Below are 14866 nucleotides of genomic sequence, written 5' to 3' on the forward strand. Positions count from 1 at the left end.
TTTGACTACATTTATTTCAGAAGCATTTTGGCTGTAGAGCAGTGTAACAAACACAGGGGCTGGGGATTAATTTGATTTTGTGTGTGTAACAGCACAAGAAACACTGGTAGCATAGCCCTGAGAGAAAGCAAGAGAAACCTTTCTGGGAAGAGAGCATGCTGGGAAGGCAGGCTTGAAACTGTGAGCAAGGAAATTATCTCTGTGGTTTAGGGAAACAGGACTTTGTGTACATTCTCTGCAGTGAAACAGGATTGCATCAAAGAAATATCTGACTCTTTCATCAATTTCTCTCCCTAATGTGAACCACCTGCAAGGCCCCAAATAATTTACTAAGCATGCAGGCCACAAGGGGCAACAGTCAGTTAACGTTCTAATAATGGAATAACACTGTCAGACACAGTCCCATACAATTAACCAGATAAAAATTACTCCCAGCCAGGATAAATAAAAAAATGTAATATTTTATTTTACTTGCAATAGAGGGGTACATTTTTACCATAGGCCACAGGGCAACTAGAGACACTACTCCCAGTAACAAGCAGGGGGAGAGGGTCACTCTGCAAATTGGGAAGATACCCCATCATTGCAGAACTCAAGTTTGCATGACATGGGCAGTAATGACTCAATCATGAAAGGAGATTATAAAGAAAAATAAAGTGAAACAGGGCTAGAAGGGTGAATGGGCTTCACTGCCAAATCCAGAGCAAGAACTGAAAGCAATGATACTAGAAGGCCCTGTGGCACAACACTGATCATTAGCCATTCTGTATTTCCATCTGGCCAGCCAGCAAAGAAGAGAAGTCTAATGGCTGGGGCTCAAGCCTGTGAGTGAACCCGAGTCCAATTTCCTGCTCCACAACAGACTTCAGGTGAGCTGGGGCAAGTCACTTAGGCCCCTCTCCTCACCCGCCTTTAGGCTCCAAATGTCCATTGACGTGCGCAACTGTTGAGGATCTGGGCCTCCCTCTCTCTGCCCTCGGCTGCAGGATGGTGACATGGGGAGGGCGGCATGACGGCCATCCCCACCTCACAGGGGAGATACAATCAAGAAGACGGCCAGACACTTGTTACCATAGTGGTGGGCCCATTTAAATACATTGTATGGTCACTGTACCATGCCAATGACAGCAGCGGGGTGGGGGCAGCAAGTGAGGCTGCTTCCCCCCCCCAACTGGAGAGACCCGTGACCCTATCCCTTCCCAGGTACAGCCATCGCCAAGCCAATAGATGAGCTTGCGGATGCTGAAGTGGTGGGTCACCTCTAGCCAATGGGAAAGCTTGTGGACACTCACGGGGCGGGAACTATAGTCAATATCAGCCAATGATGAAGTGACCTAGATGCATCCTCACCCACTCCGCGAGCTCGGTCTTCCCCTGCCCTCTCCGGGTTGGTTAAGAGGCGAAGAGGGCGGGCTGGACTCATCTTCCATCCAATGAGAAGGCAAGGTTTGTAACAGGTGCCTGGCTCAGCCTATTATTGCTGGCGTGGGTGGTCTCGCTCCTTTCTTTGCAAAATGGCGGCGGTAGCTCAGGTCCCGTCCCTGTCCCCATCCCCCGTCACTGCTTCCGGCCTGGCAGCCCCAAGCCCAGCAGCCGCACTGCCAGTGGCGGCGACCCCAGCGGGAGGCGTAGCGCCGCCTCTGCCTCCCCCTACAGCAGCCCCGGGCCCGCCGGTCCCCGCGGCGCTGCCTGGCCCCTTCCCCGGCGGCCGCGTGGTCCGGCTGCACCCGGTCATCCTGGCCTCCATCGTGGACAGCTTCGAGCGGCGCAACGAGGGCGCGGCCCGGGTTATCGGGACCCTGCTAGGTAAGAACCCTCGGGATCAGTGGGGCCTGTCTCTCTCTTCAACCCCCCGCCTCCGGTCCCCGGCTCTCCCCCGCCCCCACCGCCTCTGGTCCCCCGGGGTCAGCGGGGCCTGGCTCTCCCACCGCCTCCGGTCCCCGGCTCTCCTCCCCCGCCCCCGATCCCCCGGGGTCGGTGGGCCTGGCTCTCCCCCGGCCTACTGGGTTTGATGGCAGGGCTCTGTGTCGGTTTCCAGGCTTCCCCTGGCTAGTCAAGGCCCCCTCGCTCCCCTGGGTTCCACCTTGGCCCTCGCTGTAAGGGGAGTCTGAGCTTCACACCTGGGTGGCGTCTCAGGGTAGGGCCTGGGGTGCTTGAGCCCGCCCAGCACCTCCCCTCAGTCTCACTCTCTGCTCTGCAGGCACTGTGGACAAGCTCTCAGTGGAAGTCACCAATTGCTTCTCGGTCCCACACAACGAGTCTGAAGATGAGGTGGGTGATGGCCTCGGCCTCTGTTCCTTGAACGTGTCCATCCTAGCACAGAGGAGAGTTGGGAGACTAAATAGCATGACAGTGAAGTACTCTGAAGTCCTCAAGTGGAAGATGCTGAGTATTAGTGGGCTAGCTCACTTGGCTATCAGAATAGCTGCATGAGTGAGAACAATCGCATCATGCTAATGTTTGCACTCCTTTCCTTCATGTTTCACCTTTTGCCTTTGGTTTTCTGGAAGTCCTGGATCTGTCTGAGTCTCTGTTAGTGCATGTGGCTCTAGAATTCACTACCCTTTGAGTGAGGTGTATGATTAGAAGAGTCTAGCCATGATGTATGTTGGCAGGGTCTTTTGGTGAAATCCTCCCGCATTGTACTAGTATACGGAGGGCAATGAAGCACTCGTTCTGCTTACAGTGGGCTAGTAACTACTAAGGGAAAAGTCTTCTCTGAGGTCTAATTGACAACAAGAACCTTCCATTTCACTACCTGCTGCTAGAATTTAAGCACTCCTGCAATTGATTGCCTCATGCTGCTTTGTTGTGGTTTTCAGGTGGCTGTCGATATGGAATTTGCCAAGAATATGTATGAGCTGCACAAGAAGGTTTCCCCTAGTGAAATCATTTTGGGGTGGTAAGTCATCTTCCCTACTGCAAACATGTGACTTGTGCTTAGCAGTTATGTGGCCCCATTATGCATCTTGAAATACGGTACACTGCATTATAGACTTTGAATAAGCAGCATAGTTTGCTGAAATGACAGCTGGGGATATAGAATATAAACCTCAAGAAATGGGATATATTGTTTAAAAAAGGGAATAAAGTGTATGTAGTGGGGCAATATTTTCTGATACTGGAGTCCAGGAGCCGACGCCAGGGTTTTTGGCGCCCTAGGCAGGGGTCCTTCCGCGCTCCCGGTCGTCGTCGTCAATTCTGCGGCGGGTCCCAGAGCGAGTGAAGGACCCGCCGCAGAATTGCCGCCGAAGACCCAGAGTGCGGAAGGACCCCCCGCTGCTGAATTGCCGCCCCCCCCTCCCCGCCCCAAATCCTGGTGCGGTCGCCTAAATGGAAGCGCCGGCCCTGCTGGAGTCTTCTCCCAAGAGATTGTTGGAAAATCAGGTGAAGTGATGTAGAGAACTGCACTTCGTAGACCTCTCAGGGGTGGAGTGTGGAGAACCTCATTAGGTCTTTTCTGAGGTTCTATGAACCAGCTTTGTTTTATTCCTGAAGAAATTAATGCAAACCCTGACTCTTCTCTTCAGAAGGCTGTTGTGGAGGCTAACAGTTTATATACCTCAGTGAGGTCCAAGCTGCAATGAATTTAAGTTAATTATGTTTCGAAGATATTAACTGCAGGACAGTTAAAGCAGCTGGATTAATATAGTCCTGTATTTTTAGCTCTGATATTCAGTTTATGGAGGAATTGGGTTGTAGCTCTTTACCTAAGAGCTTATTTTCCTCTAATGTGCTTGGAATTACTTTTAATCAGAGAGCAGTTCAAAGCCTAATGATAAGTGCATCTAAATTCATGTATCTGATAGCAAAGTGCAATGATGTCCTGAGCAGATGGAACTCAAACTTTTTCCCTTCACATCCTGCTACAAATTGATAATGTGTTCAGAGCAGAGTTGTGGGCACATCACTGCTCAATGGCAAATATCCCAGTATTTCTGAAATGTGAAGTGTTGGATGCCCAAGTCTCATGTTCTTATGTTGTGTTTTCTAAGGTATGCTACGGGCCATGACATTACAGAGCACTCTGTCCTGATCCATGAGTATTATAGCCGGGAAGCACACAATCCAATCCACCTCACTGTGGACACCAGTCTCCAGAATGGGCGCATGAGCATTAAAGCCTATGTCAGGTATTTTGGGGAGATGGATCCCGCTTTGGAAAGAAGGATCTGCAGTGGGATTATCAAAAAGGGACAGACTAGGGTAGGGAGGGATTTAGTTACTTGATTGTCCTAATTAGGGCAATGTTGTCTACTGGCTAGAACAGAGGCTGTGAACCAGGTCTCTTGATTCTATTCCCAGCTGTGTCTTTGACTGTGGTGCCATGCTCAAGTGCCAAAGCCCAAGCCCTGCCAACTGGGGCCGAAGCTAAAGCTCGAGCCACCACACTCCCTCAGGGCCAAAGCCCAAAGACTTTAGCCCTGGGCAGCAGGGCTCAGATTACAGGCCCCTGCCTGGGGCTGAAGTCCTTGGGCTTTTAGGCTCTTCACCCTCCCGCCCCCCCCAAGCCCAGGACTGTGGGACTTGGACTTTGCCTGTCCCCCAGTCAGGGTGGTGGGGCTCCGGCAGGCTAAGGCTTCAGTCCCGCTTCCTAGGTTTGTGGGGGTTTTTTTGTTGTCGGAAGGGGGTCGGGGTGCAATGAAGTTTGAGAATCTTTGACCTAGATCATCCAATTATGAGGATTCCAGAGCTTCCCTTGGAAGCTGTGATGAACTGGGACTGTTCTTAAAGTGGTCTGTGAATGCTGACAGGGGAGTGTGGCTAGGATAGTCTGCATTGGGGGATGGGAGACTGACCAACGGAGAATACCTGAGCATGTAACATGAGAACCCAGGAAGGAGTGAGAGGCGAGGTGACACCTTTGCCCGGGAAACTGAACAAAGGCTGTGGGAGGGGTCGCTGAAGGCAGAGTTTCAGGAGCTGGCTAGTGACCATGGCTGGGAGGCAGACGGGGCTCTGACCTCCCAGGGGGGCTAGGGTGCCCGGGGACCCCAAGATGGACCTAACTGAGGGGGTCCTGTTGTCTGTGCCTGCAAGACCTGTCTTGGACTGTATTCCTGTCGTCTAAATAAACCTTCTGCTTTACTGGATGGCTGAGAGTCATGGTGAATCGCAGGAAGCCGGGAGTGCAGGGCCCTGAGTCCCCCCATACTCCGTGACAGAAGCCTATTCCAATACTTAACTATCCCAATTGTTAGACATTTTCTCCTAATCTCTAATCTAACTCCCCCTTGCTGCAGATTAAGCGCATTACTACTTGTCCTACCTTCAATGGACATGGAGAATGATCACAGCCCTTAACGTATCTGAAGACTTATCAGATTCTCCCCCCAGTTGTCTTTTCTCAGTACTAATCATGCCCAGCTTTTTAACCTTTCCTTGTAGGTCAAGATTTCTAAACCTTTGATCATTTTTGTTGCTCTTCTCTGGACTTTCCAATTTATCCATCTCTTTCTTAAAGTGTGAAACCCAAAACTGGCTGCAATACTCCTGCTGAGGCCTCACCATTGCAGGGTCTGGCAGAACAGTTATCTCCCATGTCTTGCATATGACACTCCTGTTAATACAGCCCAGAATATTAGCCTTTTTCACTACTGTATCACATTGGTGGCTCATTCCGTTTGTGCTTCACTATCCTTTTCTGCAGTACAGTCTAGCCAGTTGTTTCCCATTTTGTATTTGTGTGTTTGATTTTTTTCCTTCCTAAGTGAAGTACTTTGCACTTGTCTTTATTGATTTTCATCTTACTCATTATGGTCCAATTTATCTAGATCTTCTTGAATTCTATTTCTGTCTTCCAAAGTGCTTGCAATCCCTCCCGGTTTGATGTTATTTACAAATTTTATACATATCCAATTCATTATCCAAGTCATGAATGAAAATACTATGTAGTACTAGGCCAGGACTGACCCCTGCGGGACCCCACTAGACATGCACTTCCAGTTTGACAGTGAATCATTGATAATTGCTCTTTGATTATGGTTTTTCAAGCAGTTGTGCACTCATTTGATAGTCATTTCATCTAGACCACATTTCCCTATATTCTTTATGGGAATGTCATACCATGTCTACTGCTGCCCCCATACCCAGTAGGCCAGTAACCCTGTCAAAGAAGGAAGTGAAATTGGTTTGGCATTACTTGTTGATGCATCTGTGTTGGCTATTACTTATGCTATGTTATGTAAATCTTGTCTTTTCTAGTGCTCCGATGGGGGTCCCTGGTAAGACCATGGGGGTGATGTTCACACCTCTGACAGTGAAGTATGTTTACTATGACACTGAGCGGATAGGAGGTAAGCCGGCTTGTTCTTCTTGTTGGTCCTAACCAGATATTTGGGTGCTTGATTTGCGTGTCTGGGGATCACGGGAATCTGCATCCCTAGCTTGCATACCTGAGAGCTGCTTACAGAAGTCTTTGCCTTGGTGCTCAGTGCCTCATCCTCTTTGTTTCCCTGCTCCCCATATTAGAGGATTTCTTGTTGTTGTTCAGTGCTGATGAAATGGTGCTGTCAGGGTTCTGGGGATTGGTGAAAGTTGAAGTGGCCCAGCATTTTGGGGGCAGAGTGGCACAGATTTAGGAGTTGTGGAGTGAATGCAGAGCATTGAGCTGTGGGGTACGATAGAGGATTGTGAATGGATTAGAAAATGGGATCTGGGAGGGTGGAGAAGAGAAACAACCAAGTATCAAAAGGTCAGGCCACAAAACCACTGTAAAGAAGCAAAGAGATTATAGACAAAATGGGAGCGATAAAGGCAAAAATGTCTGTTCCTAACATTAAAGACACTGGGGGCTCTCATCCACGGGTCAGCAGTGGTCTTTTCTTTCAGAAGGCCATCAGCCTTGATTACATACATGCCTAGTACTTGGCATGTTTTATGTGACTTCTGTTTCAATCAGAATTGACATGAGACAACAGGGAATTCCTGAGATTGTATATCAGAGTTTGGAGAATTATTTCATACATTCCATCTATTTGACAGCACTCTGTGTAGTCCAGAGGTCCCCAAACTGTGGGATGCAGAGGAATGTTTGGGGGGGCCCACCTGGGGCCCAGGCCAGCTCCCCTGGTGGGTGAGGACGGAGCACCACCCAGCTCTATTGCCAGCCCCCTTAGCCCTGGCTGCCAGTCCCCTTAGCCCAGCGATGGGGGTCTGGGGCACAGACAGAAGTAAGGGGGCATGCAGTGTAAAAAGTTTGGGGACCACTGGTGTAGTCAGTTTCCAATTTGTGAGAGTCTCTCCCAGCAACCTGGGAGAGAGAAACATACAGAACTGGAAAACGTGATTGTAAAACCACAAAAAAGGGGCATTGCTATTAACTCTTAAGAACTCAATTTCAAATTATCAGTGTCCCCTACTAAAGTGAGACCACATATATTATGAGGCCAACTTACAAATTTCTGATTACTGGATGTGAAAGAGTCAGGGACATGTTGAAGACATCATTGGGACTTCTTGGTGTGTATGAATTGCACAGTGAGGCTGTAGCTGTACTAGGTGCCAGGAGGGCAGTATTGTCATTGCTTGGACCTGGGAAAAGGCTGAGCAAAATGTCTGAAAAAGCATGAGGGATTCCAGACCAAATAGTATTCTGATGCTTCTCAGGATGGAGGCCAAAACTTTCAAGCTTGGATGCCTACGGTTTCATGTTTAGGCATTAAAGTGCTCTGATTCTTAGATGTTCTGAGCACCTGCATTCTCCATTAAGGTCAATGGAACATGTGCCTGTGTCCTCCGTTGCTCCCCCATGTAGCTAATATATTACTACTGAGGGAATTCTGTGCCAAAAAAATAAAAATTCTGTGCACAGTATTTTAAAATTCTGCAAATTTTATTTGTCAAAAAGAACACTACATAATCACACCAGTTTTAATTATTTTGGTGATTTATTTAAAAATACCTGTCAGCAAGTATGTCTCTGACAATAGACACACAAATTCCCTTAGGAGTAGAGAGTAAAAAAAAAAAAAAAAAAAAAAAAACCCACCCTATGACAGCCGAGTTCCTGTTTCTCTGCCCCCTCCTCCCCACAGCCCAGCTGGGGGGATGGACACCCACAGCCTTTCCCTCCCAGAACCCAGCCATGTGCCCGCCACAAGCCAATACATCTGAATCCCCTACCCCCTGATAAACCAGCCATGTCATCCGTCTCTCTCCTCCCCCCCCAGGCCCAGACACCAACCCCCCTACCCCTCAGAGCCCAGGGATCCAGATGGGGAGAGAGCTTGATGCTCAGTGCCAGGTTTGTGTGGAGTTTCCTGCACACCGCTGCCTCCTTCCCTCAGAGCATGCTGGGAACTGCAGTTGCCTGGATCCCTGTAGTTCCCTCCCCATCCCCCTGACCGTATCTTCTATGTGCAAGCTGTGCTCTGCCATGTCCAGCAGCCCCTAGCCACAGTCAGCAGCACTGCAGTCCATCTCTGGGGGGGAAAGGAAATTCTGCACAAAAAGCACTAATTTCTGCAAAAATCTGCATTGCACAGTGGCGCAGAAGTAATATATATATCCCTGTGGAAATGCCACATTACATTGGTAGTAAAGGCAGCACTGGAAAAGCATTTCCTGTTTTGCTGAAGCAGGTGTCATCCTAGAAATCTCTGGGGAGTGGTTGGTGGTTGAAGCTGACCTTGTGTCAGCCAGTTTCTCAGCATCTCTCTCCTCACAGTTGATCTCATCATGAAAACCTGTTTGAGTCCCAGTCGAGTGATTGGCTTATCCAGTGACTTGCAGCAGGTGGGGGCAGCGTCAGCCCGTATCCAGGATACCCTGAGCACAGTGCTTCAGTATGCAGAGGATGTGCTGGTAAGGCTAATGTCTGTGTGATGCTGTGGCCAAAGGAGCTAATGTGATTCTGGGATGCATTAGCAGGGAAATCTTGAGTAGGAGTAGAGGGTTATTTTACATCTGTATTTGGCACTGTTGGAATACTGTGTCCAGTTCTGGTGCCTACAATTCAAGAAAGATGTTGATAAATTGGAGAATCTTTAGAGAAGAGCCATGAGAATGATTAAAGGATTAGAAAACATGCCTTGTAGTGATAACCTTCCCTTTGTTAAGCTAAATAAATTGAGCTGCTTAAGTCCTGGGGGTGATTTGATTAATCTATAAATACCTACATTGGAACAAGCATTTAATAATGGGCTCTTCCATTTAGCCAAGAGAGCTGTAACACAATCCAACAGCTGGAAGTTGAAGCTAGACAAATTCAGACCAGAAATAAGGCACACATTTTTAACAGTGAGTAACCATTGGAACAGTTTACCACGGGTCATAATGGATTCTCCCTCACTAACCATTTTTAAATCAAGATTGGATGTTTGTATAAAAGATCTGCTCTAGGAATTATTTGGGGGAAGTTCTATGGCCTGTGTTACACAAGAGATAAGACCAGATCACAAAGAATCTGTGAATCTAATCCAGTTCATACAGGAGAGGGTGAGAGCTTTCCCTGCATTTGTATGTCTCAGCTCTTCCTGTTCTGTGCAGTAAGTTTGTTGTATCTTGCTCATTGTAAAATGTCTTTATTTTTATGGTTAGTCCGGTAAAGTGGCTGCTGACAACACTGTTGGGCGCTTCCTGATGGATCTTATTAACCAGGTGCCAAAGATTTCACCGGAGGACTTTGAGACAATGCTGAACAGCAATATTAACGTGAGTCCTGTTACTCGGTTCTTCTGGGTGTTTCATGAATACTGGAAATCTTTCTCCTCATGAGGAATCTCTCTGAGATCCACAGCAAATCTATTGCTTACCTGTCCCTGGGTTATGCGAGACGAGAGAGGTGTCTGTCCCTTTTCCCATGTCAGCCTGGCTTCACAATTAACAAATGTTACTGAAATTAAAAATATATATGAAGGGAGCTATTCAGATCTGCCAGTACCCCCCCAAACGCTGAATAACAGTAGGAAGCATTAACCAAGCTTTCATAAGAACGGCCGTACTGGGTCAGACCAAAGGTCCATCTAGCCCAGTATCCTGTCTTCCGATAGTGGCCGATGCCAGGTACCCCAGAGGGAATGAACAGAACAGGTAATCATCAAGTGATCCATCCCCTGTCGCCCATTCCCAGCTTCTGGCAAACAGAGGTTAGGGACACCATCCCTGCCCATCCCGGCTAAAGCCATTGATAGACCTATCCTCCATGAACTTATCTAGTTCTTTTTTTGAACCCAGTTATATTCTTGGCCTTCACAACATCCTCTGGCAAGGAGTTCCACAGGTTGACTGAGCATTGTGTGGAAAAAATACTTCCTTTTGTTTGTTTTAAACCTGCTGCTTATTAATTTCCTTTGGTGATCCCTAGTTCTTGTATTATGAGAAGGAGTAAATAACACTTCCTTATTTACTTCACACCAGTCATGATTTTATAGACCTCTATCATATCCCCCCTTAGTCATCTCTTTTCCAAGATGAAAAGTCCCCGTCTTATTAATCCCTCCTCATATGGCAGCCGTTCCATAACCCTAATAATTTGTTGCCCTTTTCTGAACCTATTCCAATACCTCTTTTTTTTTTTTTTTTTGAGATGGGGCAACCAGACCTGCATGCAGTATTCAAGATGTGGGCGTATCATGGATTTCTATAGAGGCAATATGATATTTTCTGTCGTCTTATCTACCCATTTCTTAATGATTCCCAACATTCTGTTTGCTTTTTTTGACTGCTGTTCCACATTGAGTGGACATTTTAAGAGAACTGTCCATTTAGACCCCATCATTTTGTATGTACAGTTGGGATTGTTTTCCAATGTGCATTACTTTGCACTTATCAACGTTGAATTTCATCTGCCATTTTGTTGCCCAGTCACCCAGTTTTGTGAGATCCCTTTGTAACTCTTCACAGTCAGCTTTGGACTTAACTATCTTGAGTAATTTTGTATTGTCAGCAAAGTTTGCCACCTCACTGTTTTTCCCCCCCCCCCCCCCCCCCTTTTGCAGAACACTTATGAATACATTGAATAGCACTTGTCCCGGTACACAACCTTCAGGGACCCTGTTAGTCTCCTACATTCATTCACCTACATTCAGTGAAAACTGACCATTTATTCCTACCCTTTGTTTCCTGTCTTTTAATGAGTTACTGATCCGAGAGAACTTTCTCTCTTATCCCATAACTCCTTGCTTAACAGCCTTTGGTGAGGAACCATGTCAAAGGCTTTCTGATAGTACAAGTACACTGTATCGACTGGATCACCCATGTCCATGTGTTTGTTGACACCCCCAATGAATTCTAATAGATTGGTGAGGCATGGTTTCCCTTTACAAAAGCAGTGTTGACTCTTTTCTCCAACATATTGTGTTCATCTGTGTGTCTTATAATTCTTTTTTTACTATAATTTCAACCAATTTGCCTGGTACTAAAGTTAGCCTTACTGGCCTGTAACTGTCAGGATCACCTATGGAGCCTTTTCTAAAAATCAGCATTACATTAGTTGTCCTCCATTCATCTGGTACAGAGGCTGATTGAAGCAATAGATTACATACCACAGTTAGTAATTCAGTAATTTCATATTTGAGTTTCTTCAGAACTCTTGGGTGAATACCATCTGGTCCTGGTGACTTATCACTGTTTAATGTATTACTTTGTTCCAAAACCATCTTTGACACATCCATCTGGGACAGTTCATCAAATTTGTCCCCTAAAAAGAATGGTTCGTTTGGGAATCTCCTTTACATCTTCTGCAGTGAAGACCGATGCAAAGAATTCATTTAGCTTCTCCGCAATGGACTTTGTCTTCCTTGATTGATCCTTTAGCCCCTCAATTGTCCAGTAGCCCACTGATTGTTTGGCAGGCTTCCTGTTTCTGATGTACTTGCAATTTTTTCCCCCTGTTTCTTTCGCTAGTTGCTTTTCAAATTCTTTTTTGGTCTGCCATATTATCCTTTTACACTTGACTTGCCAGAGTTTATGCCCCTTCCTATTTTCCTCAGTAGGATTTGATTTTCATTTTTTAAAGGATGTCTTTTTGTCTCTAACAGCCTCTTTTGCACTCTTATTAAGCCATTGTGGCATTTTTTGGTCCTCTTACTGTGTTTATTTGGGGTATACATTTAGTTTGAGCATCTATTTATATTCTTAAATAGTTCCTATGCAACTTGCAGGCATTTGTCTTGTGACTGTTCATTTTGACTTCTGTTTAACTAGCTTTCTCATTTTTGTTTAGTTCCTCTTTTTGAAGTTAAATGCTACCGCAGTGGGTTTCTTTGGGATTTTTTCCCCCTACGGGGATGTTAAATTTAATTACATTGTGGTCGCTATTGCTGAAAGGTTTAGTTGTATTCACCTCCTGGACCAGACCCTGTTCTCCACTTAGGACTAAATCAAGAATTGCCTCTCCCCTTGTGGGTTCCAGGACTAGCTGCTCCAAGAAGCAGTTACTAATGGTGTCTAGAAATTTTATCTTTGCATCCCATCCTGAGATGACACATCCAGTCAATATGGGGAGAGTTGAAATCCCCATTATTATTGGGTTTTCTGTCTTCATAGTGTTTCTAATCTCCAAGCATTTCAGTCACCTACATCATTCTACTCAGATGGTTGGTAGTATATTCCTGCTGCTGTACTCTTTATTATTCAAGTGTGGAATTTCTATCCATCTAGAGAGAATGGCATTTCTGTCTACATCGTGGAAGATGTGGTCCTTTCCCAGTCTCCAACAATCACATTCTTCATGGCTGAGTATCTGATGTGAACAAGGATTCTTAGTAACTTGTCAGGTTAGGCTCATAGACAGGGCCGAAAAAGGCAAAACCAGGCTGGTGACTAGAGAAACTGTTTTTAACTAGTAACCAAAAATTGGAAATAGGAGGGCAAAGCTACCTGGGAGAGATGAGGGAACTTCTCAAGGCAGCTTTTTCAATAATTAAAGGCAAAGGAATCCTTCCTTAAACTTGCTAGGAATTATGTGAATAACCTGAAAGCTATTAGATTGTTTTGAGACATGAAATATTTAGGACAACTGTGTAAATAGCCAGATCTTACTGCAGTCTGGACTTCAAAGATAACTGGCAACTGGGATAAAAGGTGAGATGCCTAATATTTTTGTCTGGTAACCTTAGGCTTCAGATTTTTTTTAAGGGACTATTTCTGTGATGTGTACGTTGCCCATGATAAACCTGCATCAGTACCACTTTGTTTTGAGCCCGTCAGCTCTAACAAGCTAAGCTGAGTGGATCCATTGCTTAGAGCATGGGACTGAGCCCAGGTGCTGTTCCCAGCTCATCTTCCTGTGATAAGTGGAGAGAGTCACAATTTCTATTTCTCAGTTTGCCCACCTATAAATTAGAACACCCAACGCTTAAGTGTAAGGTCTGTAAGGCACTTTGAGACCCTCTGTAAAAGTGGCAAGTGTTATAAGCAGGATCAGGCTAGTTCAGTAGTTGGATGGGAGACATCCAGGGATCAGCTAGTTGCTGCAGAAGGTGGTCGTGTTGATTCAGTAGGAGCATTTCCTCAGAGTTGTTTTGACCCAGTATTCCCCCAAGCATTGCCTTGGAGGGGTGCAGGGGCTGCTGAAGGTGCTATACCAACAAAGGCCCCGGTCACTTTCCCTAAGGATAGAGTTGTTGACCCCCGTGTTCTAGCTAAAATGAAAAACTGGTAGTTACATGGTCTCCCTTCATTTCCCCCTGCAGTTTTGATTGACTGGAGCATTCACTTCCTGTCCTAATGCCCTGTGTAGTGGTGGTGTGTGCTGTTTAAACAGCTGCTTCAATTCATTGCTGGATAAAGAGAATCACTTCTGTGTAAGGTGGTTTGGGATTCTTAAGATGAAAGTTGCTACTTCTGACTTGGATTGGGAATCAGGATATATGGATTTATATTCCTGATTCTCAGTGACTTGTGTGACTTTGTCCAAGTCACTTAACCACTATATGCCTTCTCTTCTCCATCTGTGAAATGGGGATAATGCTTGCAATGCTCTGAGGACTATAGATAAAAAAGCACTGTAAATTCAGAGTATTATAGGAATGCAAGGTATTCCGAATTGGTGAGTGAAGTGGAAACTAAGTTGTGAAGCCAACAGTGTCACTCTGAAGAATGGTGCTTGGCAACTGCACTGTTTGTAAATTGCTTTAATGAGACAAATTCACATCTATCTGACATCACCACCTTCTCGTTTCTCTTTGATTCTCTTAATCAGTCTAACTGCTATCCATTTCTCTTTCTCAGGACCTGCTGATGGTGACCTACTTGGCAAATCTCACTCAGTCACAGATTGCTCTCAATGAAAAACTTCTGAGCTTATGATGGACTCACTGCCTTCTCTCACTTGAGAGCCTGAAGATACAGCAGAGCTACTCTCCCTACAGTCTGTTCTGCTACTGAATTTAGTTGGACATTAATGTAATTGCCTAAATGATTCAGGATTCCCCCATATCCTTCTGATTCCCACCTCTGCCCCCAAAAAACCTTCCACTGTGGTTCAGATATTGAATCAAAACTGGGTGTGGGCCCATTATAGAACATGGAATTGTAGGCTACTCTTTAGGGCTCATGAGCTGCTGTCCCAGGTTACCCATTTATATGACAAACACAACTCCATTGTATTGTGAGGATTATTGATTCTAAATAAAAGTTCCATTCCACTGATAAGAGCGACTTTGCATCCATAGGTGTCTTCTTCCTCAGTATGTGGTTGTAGTGTCTTTTTTTTTTTTTTTTTTTTTTTTTAAATGATCTCAGAAGAGGAAACTGTAGAGCGCATAGGAGTGCACCAAGTTCTATAGAGTCCCTATGGGGTCAATCACTCTACTTTCCTTCAGTTCTGCATTTGTGCCTTCATGGTTACCAGAAGGCAGTTGGTCAGGGAAAACACTCTTCGTACAGGTCTTCAGAATGATCATCCTGTATGTTTATTGTT

The 14866-nt window shown here is 45.8% G+C and overlaps 1 protein-coding gene across 1 annotated transcript; it reads left to right on the plus strand.

Moving 5' to 3' along the window:
- Window positions 1-1514: 1514 nt before the first annotated feature.
- Window positions 1515-14600, plus strand: EIF3F (eukaryotic translation initiation factor 3 subunit F). The gene is made up of 8 exons (XM_024218717.3): window positions 1515-1806; window positions 2201-2271; window positions 2823-2902; window positions 3996-4133; window positions 6205-6296; window positions 8669-8805; window positions 9541-9654; window positions 14176-14600. The coding sequence occupies exons 1-8, from the start codon at window positions 1515-1517 to the stop codon at window positions 14251-14253; spliced, it is 1002 nt and encodes a 333-aa protein (XP_024074485.1). The 3' UTR covers window positions 14254-14600.
- Window positions 14601-14866: the final 266 nt, after the last annotated feature.

Source organism: Terrapene carolina, unplaced genomic scaffold, assembly GCF_002925995.2.
Source record: "Terrapene carolina triunguis isolate 2854851 unplaced genomic scaffold, T_m_triunguis-2.0 Scaffold310, whole genome shotgun sequence".
NCBI classification, from domain to species: Eukaryota; Metazoa; Chordata; order Testudines; family Emydidae; genus Terrapene; species Terrapene triunguis.